The 24,035-nt window shown below is 34.1% G+C and overlaps 1 protein-coding gene across 1 annotated transcript in view; it reads right to left on the minus strand.

Annotated features, from left to right (window-relative positions):
* Nucleotides 1–490: 490 nt before the first annotated feature.
* The window catches only part of LOC114334608 (uncharacterized), a 153,457-nt gene continuing 129,912 nt past the window's right edge, over nt 491–24,035 (minus strand). The window contains exons 16-22 of the mRNA XM_028284683.2: nt 20,514–20,768; nt 11,933–12,188; nt 10,545–10,807; nt 10,253–10,433; nt 9,506–9,623; nt 8,212–8,353; nt 491–1,458 (exon numbers count right to left, since the gene is read on the minus strand). Of these exons, the coding sequence (XP_028140484.2) occupies nt 1,256–1,458; nt 8,212–8,353; nt 9,506–9,623; nt 10,253–10,433; nt 10,545–10,807; nt 11,933–12,188; nt 20,514–20,768 (1,418 nt within the window). The 3' untranslated portion in view covers nt 491–1,255. The remainder of the gene's footprint in view (nt 1,459–8,211; nt 8,354–9,505; nt 9,624–10,252; nt 10,434–10,544; nt 10,808–11,932; nt 12,189–20,513; nt 20,769–24,035) is intronic.

Genomic DNA, 24,035 nt, shown 5'->3' on the forward strand with positions numbered 1-24,035 from the left:
TAAAATTTGTTATATCGTGGTATTAAAATAAATCAATACTTTTTGAGTTATAAGAGATCAAAGATTTGTCTGTTTAAGAGCACATGCGTGAAGTTACGGATGATAAACAGAACATATTAATTAATTGTATGTTACTAAAATATTATTTTTGTATTATTTCGATATTATAAATTTGGCAAAAGTGTATTCGAATATGTCAAATGTACTTATTATTGGACACCCCCAGTTTCTGGACATATTCAGTTTATAATGAAAAAAAAATTCAATTAAATATCGGAATAATATAAAAATAATATTTTACTAACATACAATTAATTAACATGTTCTTTTTATCATCCGTAACTTCACGCATATGCTCTTAAATAGACAAAATAAATCTTTGATCTTTAATAACTCAAAAAGTATTGATTTATTTTAATAACGCGATATAATAAATTTTACTTAAAATTTGCCCCTCTATCGATTTGTGACGATGTTTTTAATAAAATAGTTTTCACCCGCGGGAAGGGGTGGTATTCACCACCAGGGTAAAAGTTCAAGTGGCACCAAATCAGTTTTGTTTCTTGAGGTATGCTCTAAATAGTCACCAATTTTCATGCAAATCGATGGAGGTTTGAGAAAATAGGAGGTGAAAACCTTTAATGACTGCACTAACTTTCCCCTTTCATCCCTTATTGCTACTTCCTGTATCCACTGAGGTGTCAGCCTGAAAGGGGTCATAATTGTCAATATACAATGGACACATTTCACAGGAAAAACTCCATATTACTTATGACTATGATTTTTCGGCTCTAGCTTTCCGTCTAAATAGTATAGAGCATATTTGTAATCTTGCCCTCTATAAGTTTATACTGAATTTACGATGCAAAACCCTCCAAATCTAATCTTAATTCGCTTCATTCATTTAAATTCATTTCAAATATTGGGTTGGTTTCAAAATCCAGCAAATCCAATTAATACCTAACCATAAGCTTAACTTTCATACCAAGACAGTTTTTTTGAATTTCCCAACATTTGACCTCAGTGGATTTGTCGGGTTTTGAAACCAAACGACTCATATAGGTACCCATTTATAACTCATTTCTACAATACAAATATAATAAAATTTTATGAAATCATTTAAGAAAAACATTTTTTAAAGAATTTAAGACAATTGAAATTTGTACTATTTTTGTAGATTATACCTTATTTTATAGATTTATAACAAAGTTCTAAGCATGTAAGGGTAAGTACCCTTCCAGGTTTAGCTTTAAAATTATTTATTCATCGTTTCAGTTGGCTTGCATCTTAAAAATTGAACAGTATAATGTTCTGGAGCTATTGTAATTCCAGGTTTACATTCCATGGTAAGCTCTGGTGTTCCAGGGTATTTGTGAACGGAATAGTTTCTAATAATTTCCGAAAAAATCGTAAATAATGCACTCCTTGCCAGAACGTCTCCTAAACATTTCCTTTTACCTAAAAGCAAAACCAGTATTTAAAAAATATAAATATATGAGTACATCCAAAGCTATAGAAAAACATTTTCCCCTGATTCACTGTCAAAATAAAGTTGAAGAGAAAGTTAGATGTTAGACCCCTAAATGTAAATATCTTAGTAAACAAATAAAGTAAACCAATATAACGATAGAAAATAGATGGGAATGGGAAGCTGGCTTAAGACTTAAGAATTCCCTATCTTTAGCTAAACTTTGCGATAGCATCAAAATAACTATACTAAGTTTACAATCAAGATGCAGTAGAAATAAACAAACCAAGACACGTTAAACGCTATTAGGAGCACTCCCGAATCATAATTTAAAATGTAGGTATCAGGGCTGGAACTACGGAGGGGCAAAGGGGGCACGTGCCCCCGGCGGCAAATTAGAGGGGGCGGCAAATTTTTTGCAATCGGCAAAAAATAGATTTAAGCTGCTGAGACTTCGGTGGAAACTCAACGCTTTTTTGGATCTCTTGGTAGCTTGTATAACTTTTTTAGTGCTTCCACTTCCAGATGGGAAGTTCTAAAAAAGCACGTACCCATAACTTTGAAATCAAAAAGTAAAACCAGATGGTCCTCAAGAATAGAGGCCGTCAAAGCTGTGTATAAGCATTTTGGTAAAGTTATACTGGCATTGGAAGAACTACTTAACGACCCTCTATCAACATCTGATACCTAAAGCGAGTCCAAGTCCTTGATGGAAAAATTGAAAACTTTTGAATTTATGGCATTTTGTTATTTCTGGTATTTCCAATTGAAAAGGATTGATTATGTGCAGAAGTTTCTTTAAAACGACGATTTAACAGTTGATCAGGCTGCAAAACACGTGCAGGGACTTCTGCAATTTATTAAATCTTCTAGAGATTTTTCGCCACAACAAGCCCTTGATGAAGCCCAATTTCTTGCTAGTTTAAACGACGTATCTGAAAAATTTAAGGAGAAAAGAAAAAGGAAGAAGAAAGCCATGTTTGACGAACTATGTGAGGATGAAGTTGTCTACCGTTCCCAAGAAGACTTACTCAAAAGTTCAATGCTAGAAATCACTGACAGATTGGTAGTAGAGTTAAGAGGAAACAGTAGCGATCAACAGGTAGCGAAAACGCGTTCCAAGATTGCGGCTGTAATTTTGAATATTTTTTCGAGATATTTGGCACACGTATTCGTAATATAATAAAGAATGGCGGTACAGAGCTCAATTTGAAAAATATATTAATATGTGGAAATTACTCTGTAATTAAATACAATATTAAAAAAACGAGCCTGTACCGCCATTAAAAAGAACAAAAAAATACACTTTCTTCAAATAAACTTTTTTATCCGATGTCTAGATTTTGTGTCATTTTGGAACTACTAAAATTTTTTATTTCATTAGTAGTTCCAAAATGACACAAAATCTAGGCATCGGATAAAAAAGTTTATTTGAAGAAAGTGTATTTTTTTGTTCTTCTTAATGGCGGTACAGGCTCGTTTTTTTAATATTATATTTAATTACAGAGGAATTTCCACATATTAATATATTTTTCAAATTGGGCTCTGTACCGCCATTCTTTATTATATTACGAATACGTGTGCCAAATATCTCGAAAAATTATTCAAAATTACAACCGCAATCTTGGAACGCGTTTTGGCTACCTGTTGATCGCTACTGTATCACCTTAAGTATTAGGTTCAAAGCTTTGGAAAATGTCAATGAAAAGTTTGGATTTTTGAATGGATATCGAATTAATAACATGGACTTCTCTGATCTTAAGGTGAAGGCATGGCTATTGGCGGATACTTACAAGAAAGACATGAACAAAAAAGGCTTTGTATTTGAAATTGAAAGTTTCAAGAACCATGCTTTGGCAGCAGATCCTAACTTGAAGGATGCAAATGCTTCAACAACTCTTGACAAAATTTTGAAAAATAAACTTGATGAGGGTTATCCCAATATCACAACAGGACTAAAAATATTTCTAACTATGCCAGTATCAGTTGCTTCGGGAGAAAGAAGTTTTAGCAAATTAAAAATAGTAAAAAACTATCTAAGAAATTCAATGCAGCAACAAAGGCTCACTGATTTAAGCATCATAGCTATTGAGCACAAACGTGCATCTCCCATTAGTTTTGATGACGTAATGCAAGTATTTTGCTTCTAAAAAAGCCGTAAAATACAATTACCTTTATAAGGTGGTTTATGAGTAAAGAAAGTTAGTATATACCTAGTATATATATTTATATCCCTATTTTTTGTGGATTTGCCGTAATGAAGTATATAGTAGTGTTGCAAATTTGTAATAACTATATTAAGTATATTTTTGAAACTCAAAATGTACAAAATTCATTCCTTCCAATAAAACTGTATGTAGGTACTATTTTTTTTATTTACCTACACCTATGCTGTGATCTACATCCATTTTTTCAATAAAGGGGGCGGCAAGTTTAAACTTGCCCCCTTACGGAGTTGCCTATATCCGGCCCTGGTAGGTATATATATACATTGTAAATCACAAATCATGATTTTCAAAGTTTTTACATTGTAAATTATGATTCTGGAGTGCTCCTAGTAGCATTTAATGTGTCTTGGTTTGTTTATTTCTAGTGCATCTTGATTGTAAATTTAGTATATATTAAGTTGTTATTCTACTTGTTTTGTCGCTATTGATTTAGAAATGGTAAAAAAATTTGCATAACATAAATTGGCATGAGAAAACAACGGCCCTACATAAATTCAAATTTTCCTACCACTAAATTTTCGATAACAAAACTAGAAGCAGAAAATTTATTCCTATAGGACACTGGTTGAATTGTTAAACAAAAGAATAACTTATTTTATAGCACAGCCATTTATGGGGACCCTTTCCATCGTTTGCCTGATTGTCTCTTCTGTTGAGAACTGGCCGTAGTGGAGCCTGGATGGCTCGCTTAATCTGGCTCTCAGGGCTGGTTGTATGTTGTCGAGGATAAATGTTTCAATAAACTTCATTCCTCAGTAATTTCAGCTCATTCAGCCCATTTGCTTCTCAACCTTCTAATGAGTCTGGGGGACAGCATATTATATCAACCACTTCTCGAAGGATGCGATACAGAGTAGTTCTGGAATATTTTCACCAATAAGAAATTAACTTACTGGATACTGGATGATATAGTGACGTGACAGTCTCTACCGTACTAACGGTAATCCATTCATTGAATAGGGCTTTTCATTCACAGTCATTTGTTTCGAGCTTCTGCCATGTGTCACATAATATTAATATATCTACGTCATACGTTATTGGTATATCGTGGTATATCCAATGATACAAACCAAAGACGTATGACGTAGATATATTAATATTATGTGACACATAACAGAAGCTCGAAACTAATGACAATCGATGAAAAGCCCTATAGGCAAAGTCTCATGTTGGAACAAGTTTGACTTCCTTTCAGATAAAATCAACTCAGACGTACAGTCCGTCTAATATACTTACCGTTGCACGTCATTATTTATGTCAGAGATCTAAATTAACACAGTTGCCCAAGTATAAAAAAATCCTGAATCTATTTTAAATCAAATAGATCACATAATTATTGCAAACGTGCATTATACAACAAAACAAATTAGTATTGAATGTAAATAAATAGAAAGAAAACAAGAATTAAAAACAATCTTATGTTAAAGTAAATAATAAAAAACAGTAAATATAATAAAACAAATAGTTATAGTAAAGAATCAAAACAAATATGGAGTGTCATCACCGCAACTGTCAAATAAATGTTACCAATTTATGCCAAAATGTCACCTTCGGTCGATTACAGTTACAGTGTGTTCCGAACAAATGTGCTTCATAAAAACGCTTTATAATCAATCAATTTATGCAAATTAAATGAAAAATATTATTGTGTATTTCTTTAAGTTAACATTAATATAGACATTTCTCAAACTATTGAGAAACTATTGAGGACATCTACCAAAACAACAAAATGGAAGTCAGAATAGATGGACAACTTACAGAACTTATAGATACAGGCAGCGGACTAAGACAGGGAGACTCATTGCGTGCTATGCTTTTCAAATTAATCATGGATGAAATCATCAAAAACGTCAACAAAGGAAGAGGATATAGAATGGGAAACAAAGAAGTAAAAATACTCTGCTACGGAGACGACGCAATATTGATAGCCCAAGATGAAGATAGTGTGCAAAGATTAGTCCACAGATTAACATAAGAGCAAAAGAATTCAATGTGACAATTTCATCTCAGAAAACCAAAACAATAGTAATTAGTAAAGAATCAATCAGATGTAAAATAGAAATTGATGGTATCAGTATTGAAAAAGTAATGGAAGTAATATACCTTGGAATTACATTGTCAAGTAACGGAGACCTAGACAAAGAAGTGAGAAATCAAGTACAAAAAGCAAATAGATTGGCAGGATGCCTTAATAACACTATATGGAGAAACCGACATATTAACACTGAGATGAAGTCAAGAATTTATAAAGCCAGTGTAAGACCAATAATGACATATGCATCAGAAACAAGACCCGATACAGCCACAACACAAAGACTACTGGAAACAGCAGAGATGAGAGTACTGAGAAGACTTACATGAAATACACTGAGAGATCGAAAGAGGAGCGAAGATATTAGAAGACAATGTAACGTACAGTGTATAAACGAATGGACACTAAATATAAAAAAAAACAATAGAACAACCACATAACCAGAATAGGGGAGACACGTGTGGTCAAAATAGCACGAGATAAATCACCAATCGGTAGAAGAAGTATCGGCCGACCGCGCAAAAGATGGAGTGATAACCTTCCATAGAGGTATCAGTCCGCCAATGAATAAGCAGAATTGCTTATAAAGAGGAAGAAGAAGAAGAAGAAGAAGAACATTAATAGAAATTTTATTAATATTTTATTAATAGAAATCTTCAAATATTATTTCTACGCGTATATAATAAAATATGTCTAGTGGCTGCAATTCCAGTGTACTTGGCAAACTTATTCTAAAAATGAACACACCTACCGCCTAAATATTTTGTGTTGGTATCATGTGACGTCACAGGCTATGACGCGGATGACGTGCAACGGTAAGTATATTAGACGGAGTATCTAATATATGTATACCTAATAATGCTAGTGGTGCAGTGAGCCAGTGAGGCCAGTGAACAGTGAAGTGTATAATTAAAACGATCTAGGCTAGGAAATCCGTAGACTAATCGGTAAAAGATAATATATTGCACACCCGGAAGTCGTGACGTAACTGGAGACCGACAAGTTCGTAATGGTTCGTAATCATTCGTAATGTCCGATTACTTTGAATTGTTCGCGGTTGTATTTTATATTTTATTTTTGACAGTTATTTTGACTGGAATCTCGACACTATGTTTTTCGAATTCATTGAAGTTTAATGTTATTATGCTAATTGAATAATTTCATCACATAATGCATACAAATCCCATTTAACTTTAACAAGAATTCAAATTCAACTTCCGGTCTCCAGTTACGTCATCAATGCGCGAACTCGGACGTATTTGCGTTACGGGAAAATACTATCTCTTTATTTATAGTATCAAGAGTAATTTACTTTTTGAAATGGTGTACTCCTAGGCCTGGATCCCGCGTAGCGAAAAAAAGTTGATTAATAACAATATGAAAATTTGTTAAAAGCTTAACGGTGTCTAGTTGGACAAATTTTGATGTATGGGAACACTGGAACATAGAAAGTTTTAATTATGGAACGTAATTTTAATTGTAGAACGTGTCATCTTGAAAAGTTTATGATTGTGAAAACTAGCAGGTAGTTTTTAAGTTTATCCAATAGCAAACTTTATATAATATATGAAAAAATGTTTGTCCGACACATATATATTGGGGATTTTAATAAGTCCGACACGTGTAGACAGGAACTATATTGGTGATAAATAGCAGTCTGATGTGTGCATGAGAGTTTAATGAAAGGGTAACAAATCAATTAGAAGTTCTGTCCGACAAAATACATGGAACGTTTTCGTAGTCTGACGTTCGAAACCTGTAACCTATTCCACAATTATAACTTCCCCTGTTCCAGTGTTCCCATACATCAAAGTTTGTCCGACTGGACACCGTTAAGCTATTAACAAATTTTGAGCTTGCTATCAATAAACTGTTTTTTGGTACGCGGTATTCAGGAATATCCCTATATTTCACATTTCATTAATAACTGTTAACTTACTAACAGAGGCGGCTCTAGCCCATGTAGCGCCCGTGTGCAGTCGATGTCCTGGCGCCCTTTGGTAGACGCGCAGTCAAAATGGAATAGTCGAATGGGTACCTACCTATAGAGCGTTTCACGCCAAGAGCTCCAATACCACGCCGTACTAATTAGAATCAATCGTATGTCGGCAGTCGATGAGTAGCAACCCATGCCCAAGAGGTTTGGCAACACTGATCTTTATAAGCGTAACGTTCTATTCTTAATGTGAAACAAAGTATAGTATTAGTACATAGGGTATTAGGTACGTTTATAAAGTAAACAAAAATCCGGTATGTCTTCAAACGAATCAAAAAGAGTGGCTGCCTGTCCGTTGTCCGAGCGGGCGGCAATCTATAAATCGCGCTGAAGTGCCAATGTAAAAGCATATTTTATATTGAAACAAAGTAAAGGACCTTCTTTTTGGCGCTCGGCGCTCCCAACATCCCGGCGACCGTGTGCACCGCACACCCTGCACAATAGGTAAGCCTCTGCTTACTAAGGATTAAAAAGAAAACATACCTACCTAAACTAAAAGGGATAAAGTGTTCTGGATAGAAGAGATTTCCATTGTCATCTAGAAACCTTTCAGGTCTAAATACCTCCGGATCTTTCCAATACTCCTTGTTATGGTGTACTGAATATATACTTATTAATATTGTTGTATCCTAAAATAATTTAATCCAATCATAATTTTTAAATTGTCATCAATTAATTGCTATATTTTTGCTGTATTTTTGAGAAAAAAATTCTTAGAAAGACTTTTGGGGCCGTAAATGAAAATGGGCTATGGCGTCGAAGATACAACTTTGAACTGTATCAGATATACACCGATCCAGATATTGTGAATTTCGTTAAAGTGTCAAGACTTAGTTGGGCTGGACACATTGCTAGAATGCCAGATTACAAGAACACTAAGATATTAACTTTTTTCAAAACCAGAGGGCACAAGAAGTAGAGGATGACCACGAAGAAGATGGATTGATGATGTGGAAGAAGACATAAAGATTCAAGGGGTCAGAAGATGGAGGGAAGTTGCCAGGAATTGACAGGTGTGGTGACTTCTTTGCGAGTAGGCCAAGATCCACAATGGATTGTCGAGCCACTTATGATGATGATGATGATAATCCATTGCTATATACACACATATGTGCTGGAAATTACGATATCAATGTTGGCGGCAGGAGCTAATCGACGATTTCTTAAATACAAACCGAGATCCGAAAGACCTCCTTTTAAAGGTCTCTTAATTGGCTTTGCAACGATGTATTATCTGAATAATTATTTCTACAGAGCTAAAACTGCTGGTTTATTAATACAATTAAATTATCATAAATGTTTAGCAAAATACAATCAAATTATAAGAACTGTTGAATATTATTGTCTTCAGCAATAATGCAATGAGAAAGACGGATATTAAATTCTTTCCTAACATTTTTGACGACTTCAAGAATTACTTGTGCAATTTCCGTTCTGATACGCTCTTCCAACTCTTTACACTTTTCGGTCAACTTTGACAGACTTTTCTCCTCAAATATCCCCTTAAAAAATCTAACGGGGTTAAATCTGGAGAGCTTGGTGGCCATTCGATAGATTCCTTCTACCTATCCATCCACCTGGTAAAACGTTATTTAAGTAATCTCAACCTCAACGCCATAGTGTGGGGGAGCCTCATCGTGCTAGAATCACAAATCATGAACATCATTACAAATGAGACTAGGATACTTTTCAAATGAAATGTCCCGGATTCAAATGATCTCGGTATTATAATTGATGTGTTTTCAGATTTTTTTAAAGTAAGTAAGTAGCCAACAACTTACTTTAGGTATGGAATAGTTTTCTAAAACAGTATCTTTAGTAGCTCTTCTTGGTCCTGTAACAGGCATAACGTGGTACAACCGCAACACTTCACATATGACTGCTTCAATATAAGGAACTCTAAAAATGTGATTTCCATTATACAATTTTGTTTTCTACGGTACACAATTTTATAGTAGAAACGGAATTCGGTCAAAATCCGCAAAAAAGTGTCGGTATCAAAGTGTGGTATAAATGTTTGAGAAATTCGGTTAGCTGCTTTAAAGATTAGCACTTACCGATATTTTAACATCCCATTAATCATTGTAAATTATGCATTTTAGAACTTACAATAAACACTTGTATATTAATACAGTTAAAATAACTACACGAAAATATTAAGCAAGTGAAATTAAACTTTTTTCTATTTTTGAGGACAAAAAAGCAAGTTCGTTAGCGGAACCGAATCCAAAATACCTATTTGGTACGTATTTGAAATATCATTTGGTTAAAACGTCTTATTATTATTGGTAAAAAAATATATAACAATTTATCTGGACTAAATTGCGGTTCTGTTCATATTCGAGAAGACTTGGACTTCACACAATTTGGTCAAACTGAATTTTTTTATATTCAGTTTAAATTTTTTAGCCGATTTCCGATCCTACTATACGGTTACGATTGTAAAGTAAGTATAAAAGGTAATGCTAGCTACTTTTTCACATCGCTTTGTTTTACATTTTTGTAAAAGACTTACTAAATGTACTTACCTATGTCTATCACTATAATTGATGTGTTCATCATTCCTAAAGGCCTTCTGAATACATGTTCTACAATTTTCTTGCACCTCCGGATATAATATCATTGCAAAAAATACATAATCTAATGTGCTAGTAGTGATTTGAGATCCCGCCATAAACATGTCTAAGCACAACATCAAGAGTTGGTCCTCTACAAAAATAATACACCAAATATTACCAGAGTTGTGTGAAAACTAAGTGAGGTAACATCTTAGAAGGAGAAGTTTTTTGTATTAGAACAACTATTTAATGCTTAAAGTACCTGTAAAAGTGCTGTCTGGGTCCTGACTGCTTTTCATTTCTGTTATAAAAGAGTAAATCAAGTCGTCGGTCCTTCCAGGGGCCCAATCTTTGTAGTGATCGTTTATTGTTTCCAAAAGTAGTTCTTTTATTTGTGCGTTCATTTGTAGAACCAAATTATACCCAGTGTTCTCAAGAGCTATAAACCTTAGCCATGGAAATGGATTAAGCAATCCTCCTGCAATGTCAAACGCTCGCGTTCTTTGGTGAAGAATCTTTAGTAACCTAGTAGAATGAAAATATTAATATACTGATTCAATTTCAGACAATATAATATGTTTCATTAAAAGAGTTGTACAAGAAACGGAAAACAAAGTTACTTTCGTAAATACCCTGAACGTCGTCCTCTGTATTTTTTCCTTTTTTACGAATGTAGTGACGTCATATAATTCGTTTGAGTATTTCTGTCCAATTATATCACTCCTGTTTAGCTGACCCAACCAGCCAGTAATCTTACACTTTTGGCTAAGAAACGCATAAGCGCCCAATACTCCACAATAATGTGCTTGAGCTTGTTATTTAGTTTCAGATAATGAGTAAACAGTCATCACCTTTATTTGATCCAACCATTGTGCTGAAGATCTTCCTCTGAATCTTTTGCTCACTAAAGTTTACCTGGCTCTAAACAGCTCCTAACATTCCATGTTGCGACTCAGTGTTTTCTACGTAATGTTAAGTTTGATCTACCAGTATCCCATTTCGCAAATATTGCCTGCAAGTATTGTCCACAATCATCCGGCTAGTTGCCGATTTCACATCATTCAACTCGGAATCCATATGGCGCCCGTTGATAACCGGATTTCAGAGCACATATAATTTCTTTGCCCAGTAAAGTACCAGGAATTAAAGTACCTCTACACAGGTGCTCTGATGAAGTTAAGTTAAAGCCAAATTACCTATAAGCACATAGTAGAGGCCTTAGGTTTTGTTCTGTAATCAAACCTGACTCATCTTTACTCTCATTTACACAAACGTTCTCTTTTAGACTGAGCAGCATGTAGAGCGAAGTGACGACACCATCTTTTTATTCTCATGGGTTCTGTTTCACTCTTACACATAGTAAAGCTGCGACAGTATCAATTAAGTCGTCATTTCCTAACGTGTCTATACCCCGATTAGTTTCTTGATACAATGTGCTAGAAATAGATAGTACCAGTACCAATCAATCCAAGAGATCTTGTCGTCATGAAACACATCCGGAATGCTCAGAATATTTATATTTACGTCTATGGAACCGCCGCAAAAACACTATAATGTAAACCACCAAAATACTAAGAAATGCTCCTAAACATCCCATTCCATATAGCGTCCTTAAAAAAATATATTAAAAATGAAACTTATTTTGATTACCTATTTAAAATCAAATCATCTTTGCTCAATCGAGTACCAGCTACAAATGCCCACAAAAAACTTAGTATGGTTACTATAAATATTTCTTCTACACGTTGTTCTTTTCCTTCGTTTTCTTTCAATGAGTCTAAAATCTCAGTAATTTCGTCTCTTAAAAATACTTCCATAGATCTTTTACCTAGACCTAAATATTTGAGATGGGTTACTACAAATCTTCTCTGTATTTGCCAAAGTTTTCCATCTACAATTGTTATTCCTAAAGCAATGGAAACAAAAATTAGTAACAATAATTTAAATTATAATAATTCAAAATGCGACAAATTAAATGAAACTAAATTAGGTACACCTAATAGATATAAGCTATCACAGTAGACCCACGTGATTGGTCTCCAGATAAATGCAGAGAAAACAAAAATCTTAAAAAACGATAACCCGGAAATTAATAAAATAAAAATAAAATGTAAAGAAATTGAAAAAATAGAGAAAGTCACTTATTTGGGATCAATTATGGAAAAATAGGAGGATGCACAAAAGACGTAAAAGCAAGAATAACGAAGACACAATAAATTCACCTTCAAGGCGTTAAATAAAATCTGGCAAACAAGTGAAACGGCACAAGCAACAAAAATCAACGTATTCAATACCAGTGTCAAAAGCATATTACTCTAAGGAGCAGAAACTTGGAAGCACGACGAAAGCACAACAAAGAGGCTACAGACTTTTATATATAGGTCCTTAACATAGATCCTAATAATTAATTGGCCTAATAAAATAACGAATGTAGAACTATAGAGAAGAATAAAACCTACCAGTATAATAACAACAATTAAGCAGAAGAAATGAAAGTGGATTGGTCATACGTTAAGGAAAAATCCTAATAACATCACAAGACAAGAACGCGAATATTAACTTGAGGGGACAAGAAAGAGGGGAAGACCAGATAATACTTGAAAGAAAACAGTATAACCAGAGAACACAACAGAATCGGCTTAAGATGGGGGTAGTGAAAAACAGAGCAAGAAATATAAGAGAAAGGAAACTGGTACGCAGAATAACCATAGAATAAACAAAAAGAAGATGCACTAAGCTGTCCACCAGCCGTCTTACACCACCGGCCATGAGAGACAGATGCGCCCAATACTCCACTAGGAGTGATGGTCCAGGAGAGAAAGAGATGTAATAGATACATTTAATGAAGTCTAGTCCACTACTATCAATTTCAGATCTATCGTGAATCGTGGTCTTCAGAATTAATGGTTGTAGTTCTATATCTTTTTTTAAGTGCGTTCTTTCTTTTCTTAGGGACGCACATGAAAAGATGGCGAACGGGAAGGCACCAGGATTAGACACCATAGTGGTGGAAACCATAAAAATTGGAGGAAGTACCCTCTTAGAAAAAAATCAAGGTCTATTTAATTTATGCATTTTTCATAGCATAATTCCCATAGCATAATTCCCAGTGAATGGAACAATTCCCTTATGGTGATCATGTATGTATAAAAAAAGGACCCCACAAATATCCAAAACTACCGACCCATTAATCTCCTGTCACACATGTACAAGCTTTTTACCAGGGTGGTCACTATCGGACTTAAGAGCAAATTGGACTTTTACCAACCAGTAGAACAGGCTGGCTTTCGCTCAGGGTTTGGGACAAACGATCACCTACTATCACTGAAGGTATTGATAGAAAAACTGTCGAATATAACCGACCACTAGTACTGATATTTGTCGATTTCCAGAAAGCCTTCGACACAATTAAAATGATAAAGTAGCGATAGCACTTGCCCATTGTCGAATAGATTACAGTAGTCCATTCTTTTACGGTTTTTGCCTTAAATTTTAAAGAACCGCTTGGATTGATATGAAATTTGGCAAACGCATAGCTTACATGTCAAAGAAAAAAAGTGATATTGTGCCGATGTGTGCTTTTGCCCTGGGGGTGACTTTCACCCCCTCTTGGGGGTGAAAAAATATAAGTCTAAAATAAGTCCGGAAATGTAACTAAACTAACTAATTTTAAGTAACTTTTGTTCTACAGAGCTTTTTCGCCAAGTCAACACTTTTCGAGTTATTTGCGAGTGAATATATTCATTTTTCAACAAAATAACTACATTTTTAGACGGTTTTTCGCAAATAACTCAAAAAGTAAATATTTTGTCAAAAAAAAAACGTTCTTAGCAAAAATATATCCTGTAAAAAAGTAATGGTGTACGCGTTAGGTCTCTAGACTTCGTAAAACCAGAGTTATAGCCAATGAAAAATAGATTCATATTCACCAAATTTTAAATAGAATATTTCGAAGTGAAATATCCAAAAAATAAGCACTTTTTGGGGAAAACCCATTATGAATTTTTTAAAGTGTTTAAAAAAGCTTTATTTCTGTTTTTATGAAAAGTTTCTAGCATTAAATTGAAGCAAGTTACGCTCAAAATAATATTGGTCGCTTTTGTTTTGGCAAAAAAAAATAGGGAAGACCACCCCCGAATTAGCAACTTAAATGAAATTAATCGTTACCGCTCCACAAATTATTTTAGTTATGTTGTGTTTATATGATCTGTAAGTTTCATCGATTTAAAGTGCTTATTTTGGAAACAATTTGGGTTTAAAGTAAAATTTTTAAAAATTTTAATTTTGAAAAATATGCTTTTTTTCAAAATAACTTAAAAATTGTTAGAGATACCAAAAATCTCGAAAAACAAAAAAAAATCAGCATTGCTTTTCTGAATATCATGTATTTTTTTGTTTTTCTGTTAGACAAAAATTGATTGAGATTTGGTGTTTCTAAATTTGCATACATTCGTGATGAGTGACTCGTTCAACCCCTTTTAACTATAGCCCTTTCAAAAATAAGGACTTTGAACCGATGAAACTTACAGATCATATAAACAATATATACGCGGGTCAAGAAACTTGTGAAGTCGTAACGATTAAGTTCATTTGAGATACTAATTAGGGGGTGATTTTGCCGATTTTTTTACCAAAAAAAAAAGTGACTAACTTTATTTTGAGCGTAACTTGTTTACTTTTGATGCTAGAATTTTTTTTATAAAACAAAAATGAAGTTTTTTTTAAACACTTTAAATAAGTTGTAATAAGTTTTCCCCAAAATGTGCTTCATTTTTGGTTATTTCATGTTAAAATATTCCATTTGGAATTTGACGAGTATGAACCTATATTTAATTAGCTATAACTCTGCTACTACTAGGTATAGAAACGTGATATATACACCATTTCTTTAATTTTTTTACAGGCTATGAAGGCTTTTTTGCTATGAATGTTTTTTCGACAAAATACGTACTATTTGAGTTATTTGCAAAAAACCGTCTAAAAGTGTCGTTATTTTGTTGAAAAAATGAACATATTCACTGGCAAATAACTCGAAAAGTATTGACTTAGTGAAAAAACTCTATAGACCAAAAGTTACTTAAAATTAGTCAGTTTATCAATTTCCGGACTTACTTTTTACGAATATTTTTCACTCCCAAGAGGGGGTCAAAAGCACCCCCGTGGCAAAAGCACATATCGGCACAATATCACTTTTTTTCTTTGACTTGTTAGATATGTGTATGCCAAATTTCATGTCAATCCAAGCGGTTCTTTAAAATTTAGAGGTTTTGCAATATTTTACCGTTAAAGAACGGACTACAGGTACACCACTCGTTTGATTCATATCTATAGACATGCAACAGCGAGTGTGCAGCTCCATCAAGAATTAACAAATTCAAAATCGAGGGAGGTGTTAGAGAAGGAGACACAATGTGACCGAAGCTTATCACGACTGTCTTAGAATATGTGTTTAAAAAACTGGACTGAGCCAAGGGAATACACATAGACGCAAAGCAACTCAACAATCTCCGGTTCGCTAATGATTTGTCATATTCGCTAATGATATTGTCATAATCGCTGACGACATCAACGAAGTAAGCAAAATGCTTACAGAGCTTGCTAAAGCAGCTGAAGAGGTTGGTTTAAAAATAAATAAAGACAAAACCAAAATGATGACTAACTTGGTTTTAGGAGGATTAATAACACTCTTCTTCTTCTTCCTACTTTATAAATAGGCTCAATGCCTGTTTTACTTCGGGTTTTAGCCTCAATTGACATTGTCTGACCATCTTTTCCTTGGTCGTCCCAATGATCTGCCATTTGGCGATTTCTCTCTTGCTATTCGTACTATTCTATTTTCTGTCATTCTTTCTATGTGTTGATTCCATTCTATTTTTCTTCTTTTGGTCCACTTTTTTTTTTCTTCTATACCACATCTCGTTCGTATTTCCTCACTTCTCACTCTGTCTCTTACAGTTTGGTTTGTTATTTTTCGTAAGACTTTCATTTCTGCTGTTTCCAGCAGTCTTTGTATTTTCGCCGTATCTGCTCTTGTTTCCTCTGTATACGTCATTATCGGTCTTATTGTTAATTTATATATCCTGGTTTTCGTTTCCATTGTGAGATATTTGTTTCTCCAGATTGTGTTGTTGAGACATCCTGCTGCTCTGTTCGACATGTTCTCTTGTTTTTGTACTCCTTCTTCCACTTTTCCGTAGCTTATACCACTATCTTCGACTATAGCTTCTATAGCTTCGATACCACTATCGATTTAGTTTTCTCTGTTGAAATCACCATGTTGTATATGAGCGCCGTGTCTTCGAATTCTTTAATTAATCTTTGTAGGTCATCTTCATTTTCGGCTGTTATTATCACATCGTCGTCGTAGCAGATTATCTTTATTTTCTTTTCTCCCATTCTATATCCTCTCCTTTTTTAACTTTCTTTATGATTTCGTCCATTATCAGATTAAATATTAATGGACTCAGCGAATCTCCTTGTCTAATGCCAGTTTCATACTTGACAGGTTGCGATAGTTTTTCCATACATCTTACCATAGCTATGTTATCTTTATATGTATATATTCTCAATGGTTTTTATTAAATCCAGTAATATTCCCTTTTCATATAATAAATGTATCGCGTCCCGAATTCTCACTCTATCAAACGCTTTCTTAAAATCTATCAGACACATATATGCTGGTTTGTTGTATTCCAGGGACTTTTCTTTTATTTGTCTTATTACAAAACTGCATCCGTACATGCTTTTCCTGTCCGAAATCCTTGCTGTTCCTCTTGCAGAGTTATGCGTTCGTTTATTTTTGTCGCTATTATTGTTGTCAATTTGAGTGTTGTATGTATTTAAAATATTTATTGCTCGACATAGGCGTAACCAGGGGGGGTTTTCTTTCCAGTAGTTGTAACCTCCCCTTAGGATCATCCTGGTTACGCCTATGTTGCTCGATATTTATTTGGGTTTTTCTTATCTCCTTTCTTAAATAAAATTAGCATGATAGCTCTCCTCCATTCATCTGTTATTCTGTTCGTCGTGATTATTTATGAGTAAGAAGCTGCAGTTGTTGTACAAGGTGATCACCTCCATATTTTAAGAGTTCATTTGGTATTTGTTCTTCCCCTGGTGACTTTCTATTTTTTAATTTGTTTATTCCTTGTTTCACATCTATTTGGGAGATTTCGGTCCTTTGATCAATTACTATATTTGGCGTTTCTGGTAAAGATTCTTCGTTTTATTTTTTAAACATTTCTGTCAGGAAGGCCACCCAATGTTCTATTTCAACTACTAGTTCTTTCATTTCGCTTCTTTGTTGTATTATGAAGCGCCATACTTGTTTCTGTTGTCCGTAGAAATCCATCTCTAGTCCTTTTCTGAATCTTTCCCAGTAATCTGTTTTTGTTTTTCTTACCAATTGGTGGGTTTCAGTTCTTATCCTTTTATAGTCTTCATAATATGATTCATAATCAATAACACTCGAAGACAATATCATAAAAGAAATAAGTCAATATCAATATCTAGGACACAACATCAAAATTTCTAGGAGACAATCAGACCAAAGAGATAGATGGAAGGATTGGTCTATGCTGGGCAGCATAGGGCAGATTGGAAGACATATTTAGCAGTGAAATTCCTTTAAGCCTTAAAAGGAAAGTATACAATCAATGTCTTCTTCCAGTCATTACGTACGGAACTGAAACACTAACATTAACCAAAGCAAGGTTGTCGAAGCTTAGAATAGCACAGCGGAAAATGAAAAGATCCATACTAGGAATAAGACTTGCGGATCGAGTCAGAAATAGGGCAAAGAACGGGTGTGCAAGATATCATAGAAAGAGTTACCAGATTTAAATGGAGTTTCGCCGGACATATAGCGAGACTGCAAGATGACAGGTGACAAAAAGACTGTTAGAATGGAGACTGTAACGATGAGTACCATCGTTACGATAATATTATATTTATTCCTATAAGCCACCTAATAAGTATGCAACCAGTTATACGTTCATGCTCAGAAGAGTCGCCTAAATTTGGGACCAATGATAATATAGGGTTGGTAATATGTTTGGGAAATTCTGGTCTTAGCGTGTGGCTGCACGGCTTCCGACGGTGGGGCATGTCATATCTCCCAGCGGAGCGGGTTGTCATTGTCACTGTCACTTCAATTTTCAATCTGGTTGAATGAACAAGTAAATTTTTCCGTGGTCACTGTTTAAAGAATACAATATTTGGTTAAAATATTCATTTATTATAAGATTGGTTTATTTTGGAAGGAGTTATTTTTTGTTTTGGATTTGTGCGGTGAGAGGAAGAGTTTTATTTCCAAGTTTACTTTTTGGAGAACAGTGGGTACGTCCGCCATTAGTTTTTTCTTGTAAAAAAACCATTGTTCTCATTCTCAATACAATACTTACAGTAATATTATAATTGTTATTCTATAAAGCATCAGGTCTAACAAGTCAATCTCACTATCAAATTTATGTTTTCTACCGAGAAAAATTCTTTCAAATTAAATTTCCAGTTCAAAATAATTTCTGAAATAATGACACTTTTCATTTGCTTTTTAGTATCTACGTCTATAAAGTAATCCTTTATTACAATATATACATATCTTATTGGTTCATATGTCCTTCCATTTCTTTACATTTCCATTTTGTGTTCAAGGTTAATGACACTTACTTATAAAAGTTAATAGCTCATCCTTTTTCTGTAATTTTTTCTAGAAATTTTTATAAGGTTTTTTTTATACCTTTCTTATATGCCCTGTTTCTTGTGTACTTAAGGAACACCAGCTAATAGGAGATTCTTATGCTTTTAGCCACGGAAGAAAAGAAGAGAAGATGGAAAATTAAGTCAATCATACTTTAATTTGCTTTTTTTTTGGAATAAATAAACATTTTGGGGATATCTTTTGGATGGAATGTGGATGTTTTGTTTGGTTTTTGTGGAATAAAAGTTGAGTTTTCCGATACTGGGCAGCTACCTGCTTGTCGTACCTTCCTGTTGGTGTGGAGTACCTCCCTAGGGTTGTAAAACCGGAGGATACCTTATTTGGCTCTCCCCTCATCAGCTTCACCGGAGGTTGGAAGAGGCAATACGCCTACTTTTTGTAGGGACAAGTTTTTATATAACTAGATTTGCATGTCAATTTGTTTTAATAATAATTTTCAATTTTACTATTTTTTTTCTCTTCGTGTCAATAACTTTCAAATAATTCTAATAATAATATACCCTCATTTTTTTTCTTAAACATAATTAACATAATATTCAATATTTTTAAACAAATTTTATATTTCACCCTTATTTAATTTATTTAAAATAGCTTGGGATTTATAAACCATATGTGAAGGTAATGTGCACAATATCTGGTTCATATCCTATTTAATAATATTTATTCCATTTGTCAGGTATTGTCAGGTTTGTCACTTCCGGTTAGATACGGTATTGTCAACCAATATTGTAACCCTCATTAATAATAAGTTGTTAAGGTACATACCTATTCATACTAAATTCATTACATATATTTTTTTCCTACTGTAAAACCTGCATTATCGACAGGAGCGTACTAGCCTAGTACGTCGGATAATTAGCTAGTGTAAAAATTGTATATAGGGTTTATAGGTTTTTTTTAATTAAATTGGGTTATACATACATATATGTTTTATTTCCTACCATTTTATAGTATCTATTAAAAGTATTAGTTAGGTGCAGTAATATAAGTCACTCGGCGAAGCATTCATTCAATCCTTCCCTGGCGCCCTCATACGTTCTCAGTAATATCTTCTCGGTCAGTAGTTCTCTTTCTTTTCATTACTTCCAATATTAATTTATTTTCTTTATCATTCAAGTATTTCATTAGTTACCGTCTTATTAGGACATGCAAATTGGCCTAATCCTCCCCTGAGCCCTACTAATAAAGTCTCTTGAATTTCCAGCTAGCCTATTTCTATAAAAATTCCATAACTAAGTAAACCCCTTTTAAGACTTCCACAACTTCTACTACATTCGTTAAAACTACCTTAATTTGTTACAAGACCTCGCATGGATAAGAGAAGCAGAGGCAGACCACCAACACGCTGATTAGATGGTAGATGGATGCAACTAGCACAATATCGAACTTCCTGGAGACGTGCTGAGGAGGCTTATGTTCTGCAGTGGACAAGAGAAGAAGCTGGATGATGATGATGAGATCTATATTGCTATATTTGTTTATTTCTAAAATTCACCAAGTGAAATCACTTACCTTTTCGTATCCCCATATTTCTTAAATACAAAAAGAAGGTCCTTGGTCGCGCTTGGAATTCATCTCTCTTGTAGATAGCTTTGACTGCAGCATTATTGAAAACAACGACTACCTTTTCCTTCCCGTTTCGAAGACCAATGACGTCAGATTGGTATTTGTTAGATAGGTGCTGCTGGACGAGATGTTGTGATTTAAATATTTTTGAAAGCCTTTTTAGTTCTAGGAAGGATCCTACAATAGGATACCAAGTGGGTCCTAAAAGTAATTCAAATATTTATGAGCGATCTGTAACTGTTTCTTAATACTCGCAGTTGGGCTTCGTAAATATTGTTGTGGAATTGTTTTTTTTTTAAGAAAATTCAAAAAAATTAAATTTATATCAACGACCATAAAATCATAGTTTTTCATCACCCTGTATATCACCAAAATTGTTTAGAATTTAATTTTGCTATTAAGCAAGTGTTTCGGGAAAAAGTGAAACGACTAATAAGTGATTCGACGAAATTCACGGGACAATGAACAAACATTGCGGTGATTAGAGAGTTGGACATCGTGGTCGAAAACAAAGACGGTTTTAAGATCTTTCCGGGAAGGTATTTTAATGTGGTAAACAAACTGTATTAGTTTTTAGTTGTAAAAGTAGAAAGTAGTAAAGAACTAATTATGATATTCTTTGAAATTTGACAAATTGGGAAAGTTATATGGAAGGATATTTGGTTTCTTAAGAAATAAATGGTTTGAGAGAGGTTGTTGTTTATTGGATGGAAAATATCAGGAGAAGGGATAATGAGTGTGAGAGTATGGATTTGAGAGAAAAATAAAGACTGTGAAATTGACATCTGAAGAAGGCAGTCGAGTTGTAAAAGTGTATAATCAGTGTAGAGTGGTGTGATCGGCCTTTACGAGCAGAATCAAGTTGAAACCAAATCGTCGACCGGTTGAAGAGTTAATTTTCCTGGTCCGAGAGAGATTCCTTTGTTTTGTCTAGAACGAGTAGCTGATTATTATCCGTTTGTGCACAAGATATTCGAGCAAGTCCTGTGTGTTTTTCTTGGAAGCAGTTTTGACGAGAGCGACTCTGTTGAGAGAGTCAAGGACGGCGCAATCCTGAAAACGAGGGAGTGAAGAATAAAAGGTTAGTCAAATCATTTGTCTGAATGGACAAAATTTAATAACGCAGTTAGTCATTTCAAATTTGAGAAACAAGGGCAAGGCAAAAGAAGAAACGTAAAATTCATTCAATTTAGTATGAGTAAATAAGAAATTATTTAATTAAATAAATAATTTTGTCAAAACAAGGAGATATCAGAGTTATAAATTTATTAAGTTTGAGATTGTTGCAACAAAGTTAAATTTTAGTATTTTTTGAATCATATGTACACGGCTTAATTGATAAAAACAATAGATTACATTTATACGATTTTGAGGGTTTTCAATTTCCCTGTTTCTACCCTGGAAGAAGTAAGCAACTAGAAATACTAGAAGCCACAGATCACAGGTATTGTATCAAATACTAAATTAGCCCTGAGAATAAAATTGATTGGAAAATTTAATTGGAATTTAGTTGTATTTTTACATAGGCAATAAATAAAATAATTGGATAATCAATTAAATTAAGAATTTTCTAATTAATCTAAATAAATAGAAAAAGTAGAGCATAGCAATATATTGCCTATTTCACGTGTAAGTCTTCTTATTCGGTGGATTAATAATACCTAAGATGAAGAAAAGCATGTGAAAACCGCACTCAAAGACCGCGAAAAGTATATGTATGGTCGGGTATTATAGTGGGTCCTCAGTTAATTGGGCCGTTTTTATTTAAGGAAGCGATAATGCCCTGAAAAACTAGTTTGGAGTCAATTTTATTGAGATATGTTTTCAGCAAGACGAAGTCCCAGCTTATTTCATGTAAATGTTCAGAGTTATTTACATAAAAAATTTCCCAGGCGATGGTTGCTAGTTTAGGTAGTATTGATTGGCGAGGAGGCCATGGATATTCATGAATATAGTTCAGGAAATTTTTATAACTGTTTACCACTTAAAGAGATAAATGCAGCAAATAAAAAAAATTCAACAATGCTTGCAAAATGATGATATAAAAAATTGTAAATCTTGCCTTGATGTTTTGTTTACACTATCTAATAATAATGATGAATATAAAGATATTTACAGGGCAGAAAAACGTAAGTAAAATGCTTTACTCACTTAATATCGAAAAAATTGTTATAAAGAACGAATTGAAAATAGTGAAAATAAAACTAAAATGGCTTGGCATTTGGTAAAAGAGATTAAGGGCGATTCAAAAAATCAAGGTAATTTTTGTTTAGAGGGTGATCCTCAGGTGCTTTCTAATGAAATAAATCAATTTATGGCAAATGCGTCAGAAGCTGTAAAGAAAATAAGGCCTGTAAAAAATTTTCAAATTAATATCGAACAAAATAATCATTGCATGTTTTTAACTCCTGAATAGCTTTCGAGACCAGGGAATCTTACTATCGGTCATCATTCTCTTTACCTTATCCCTATGCGGGGTCGGCTTCCCTAATTGTATTTCTCCACACAATTCTAACTTTGGTCATATCAATGTTAATCCCCTTTACCAACATATCATGCCTTATCGTCTCCCCCCAGGTCTTCTTTGGTCTTCCTCTCCTACTCCTTCCAGGAATCTGCACTTCAGCTATTCTTCGTATTGGGTGATTAACGTCTCGACGTTGAACATGACCAAACCATCTTAACCTATGCTTTCTCATTTTGGCATCAATTGGTGCCACACCTACACTTCCCCTAATATACTCATTTCTAATTTTATCCTTCTTTGTCACTCCACTCATCCATCTAAGCATTCTCATTTCCGCCACATGCATTCGTTGTTCCTCTTTCTTTTTCAATGCCCAACATTCAGTTCCGTACATCATAGCTGGTCTTATGGCTGTTTTATAGAATTTTCCCTTCAGCTTCATTGAAATTTTTCTGTCACACAACACACCACTCGCTTCTTTCCACTTCATCCATCCAGCCCTAATTCTACTGCATGCATCTCTATCTATTTCTCCATTACTCTGTAATACCGATCCCAGGTACTTAAAACTATTGCTTTTTACAATCAGTTCACTATCCAAAGATACCATTTTATTTGCAGTAACTCCATCCTTAAATGAACATTCCAAATACTCTGTTTTTGTCCTATTAAGTTTTAAACCTTTTTCCTCCAGAGCTTGCCTCCACTGTTCCAGCTTTTGTTTTAAGTATCTTTCACTATTTCCTACTAACACGTTATCAGCCCTTGTTACCCTGTAGTTTCGCTGTTATCTGGTCCAAAATTAATGAGAATAAATATGGACTAAGCATAGAGCCTTGGTGCAATCCTACTTTCACATGAAATTTATCAGTCTCTCCCACACCTGTCCTAACACTAGTCGTTACTCCCTCATACATATCCCTCACAATCTTTACATATTCACCAGGGACTCCTTTCTTATTGAGTGCCCACCACAGAATTTCTCGAGGAACTCTATCATA

Source organism: Diabrotica virgifera, chromosome 1, assembly GCF_917563875.1.
Source record: "Diabrotica virgifera virgifera chromosome 1, PGI_DIABVI_V3a".
Lineage (NCBI taxonomy): Eukaryota > Metazoa > Arthropoda > Insecta > Coleoptera > Chrysomelidae > Diabrotica > Diabrotica virgifera.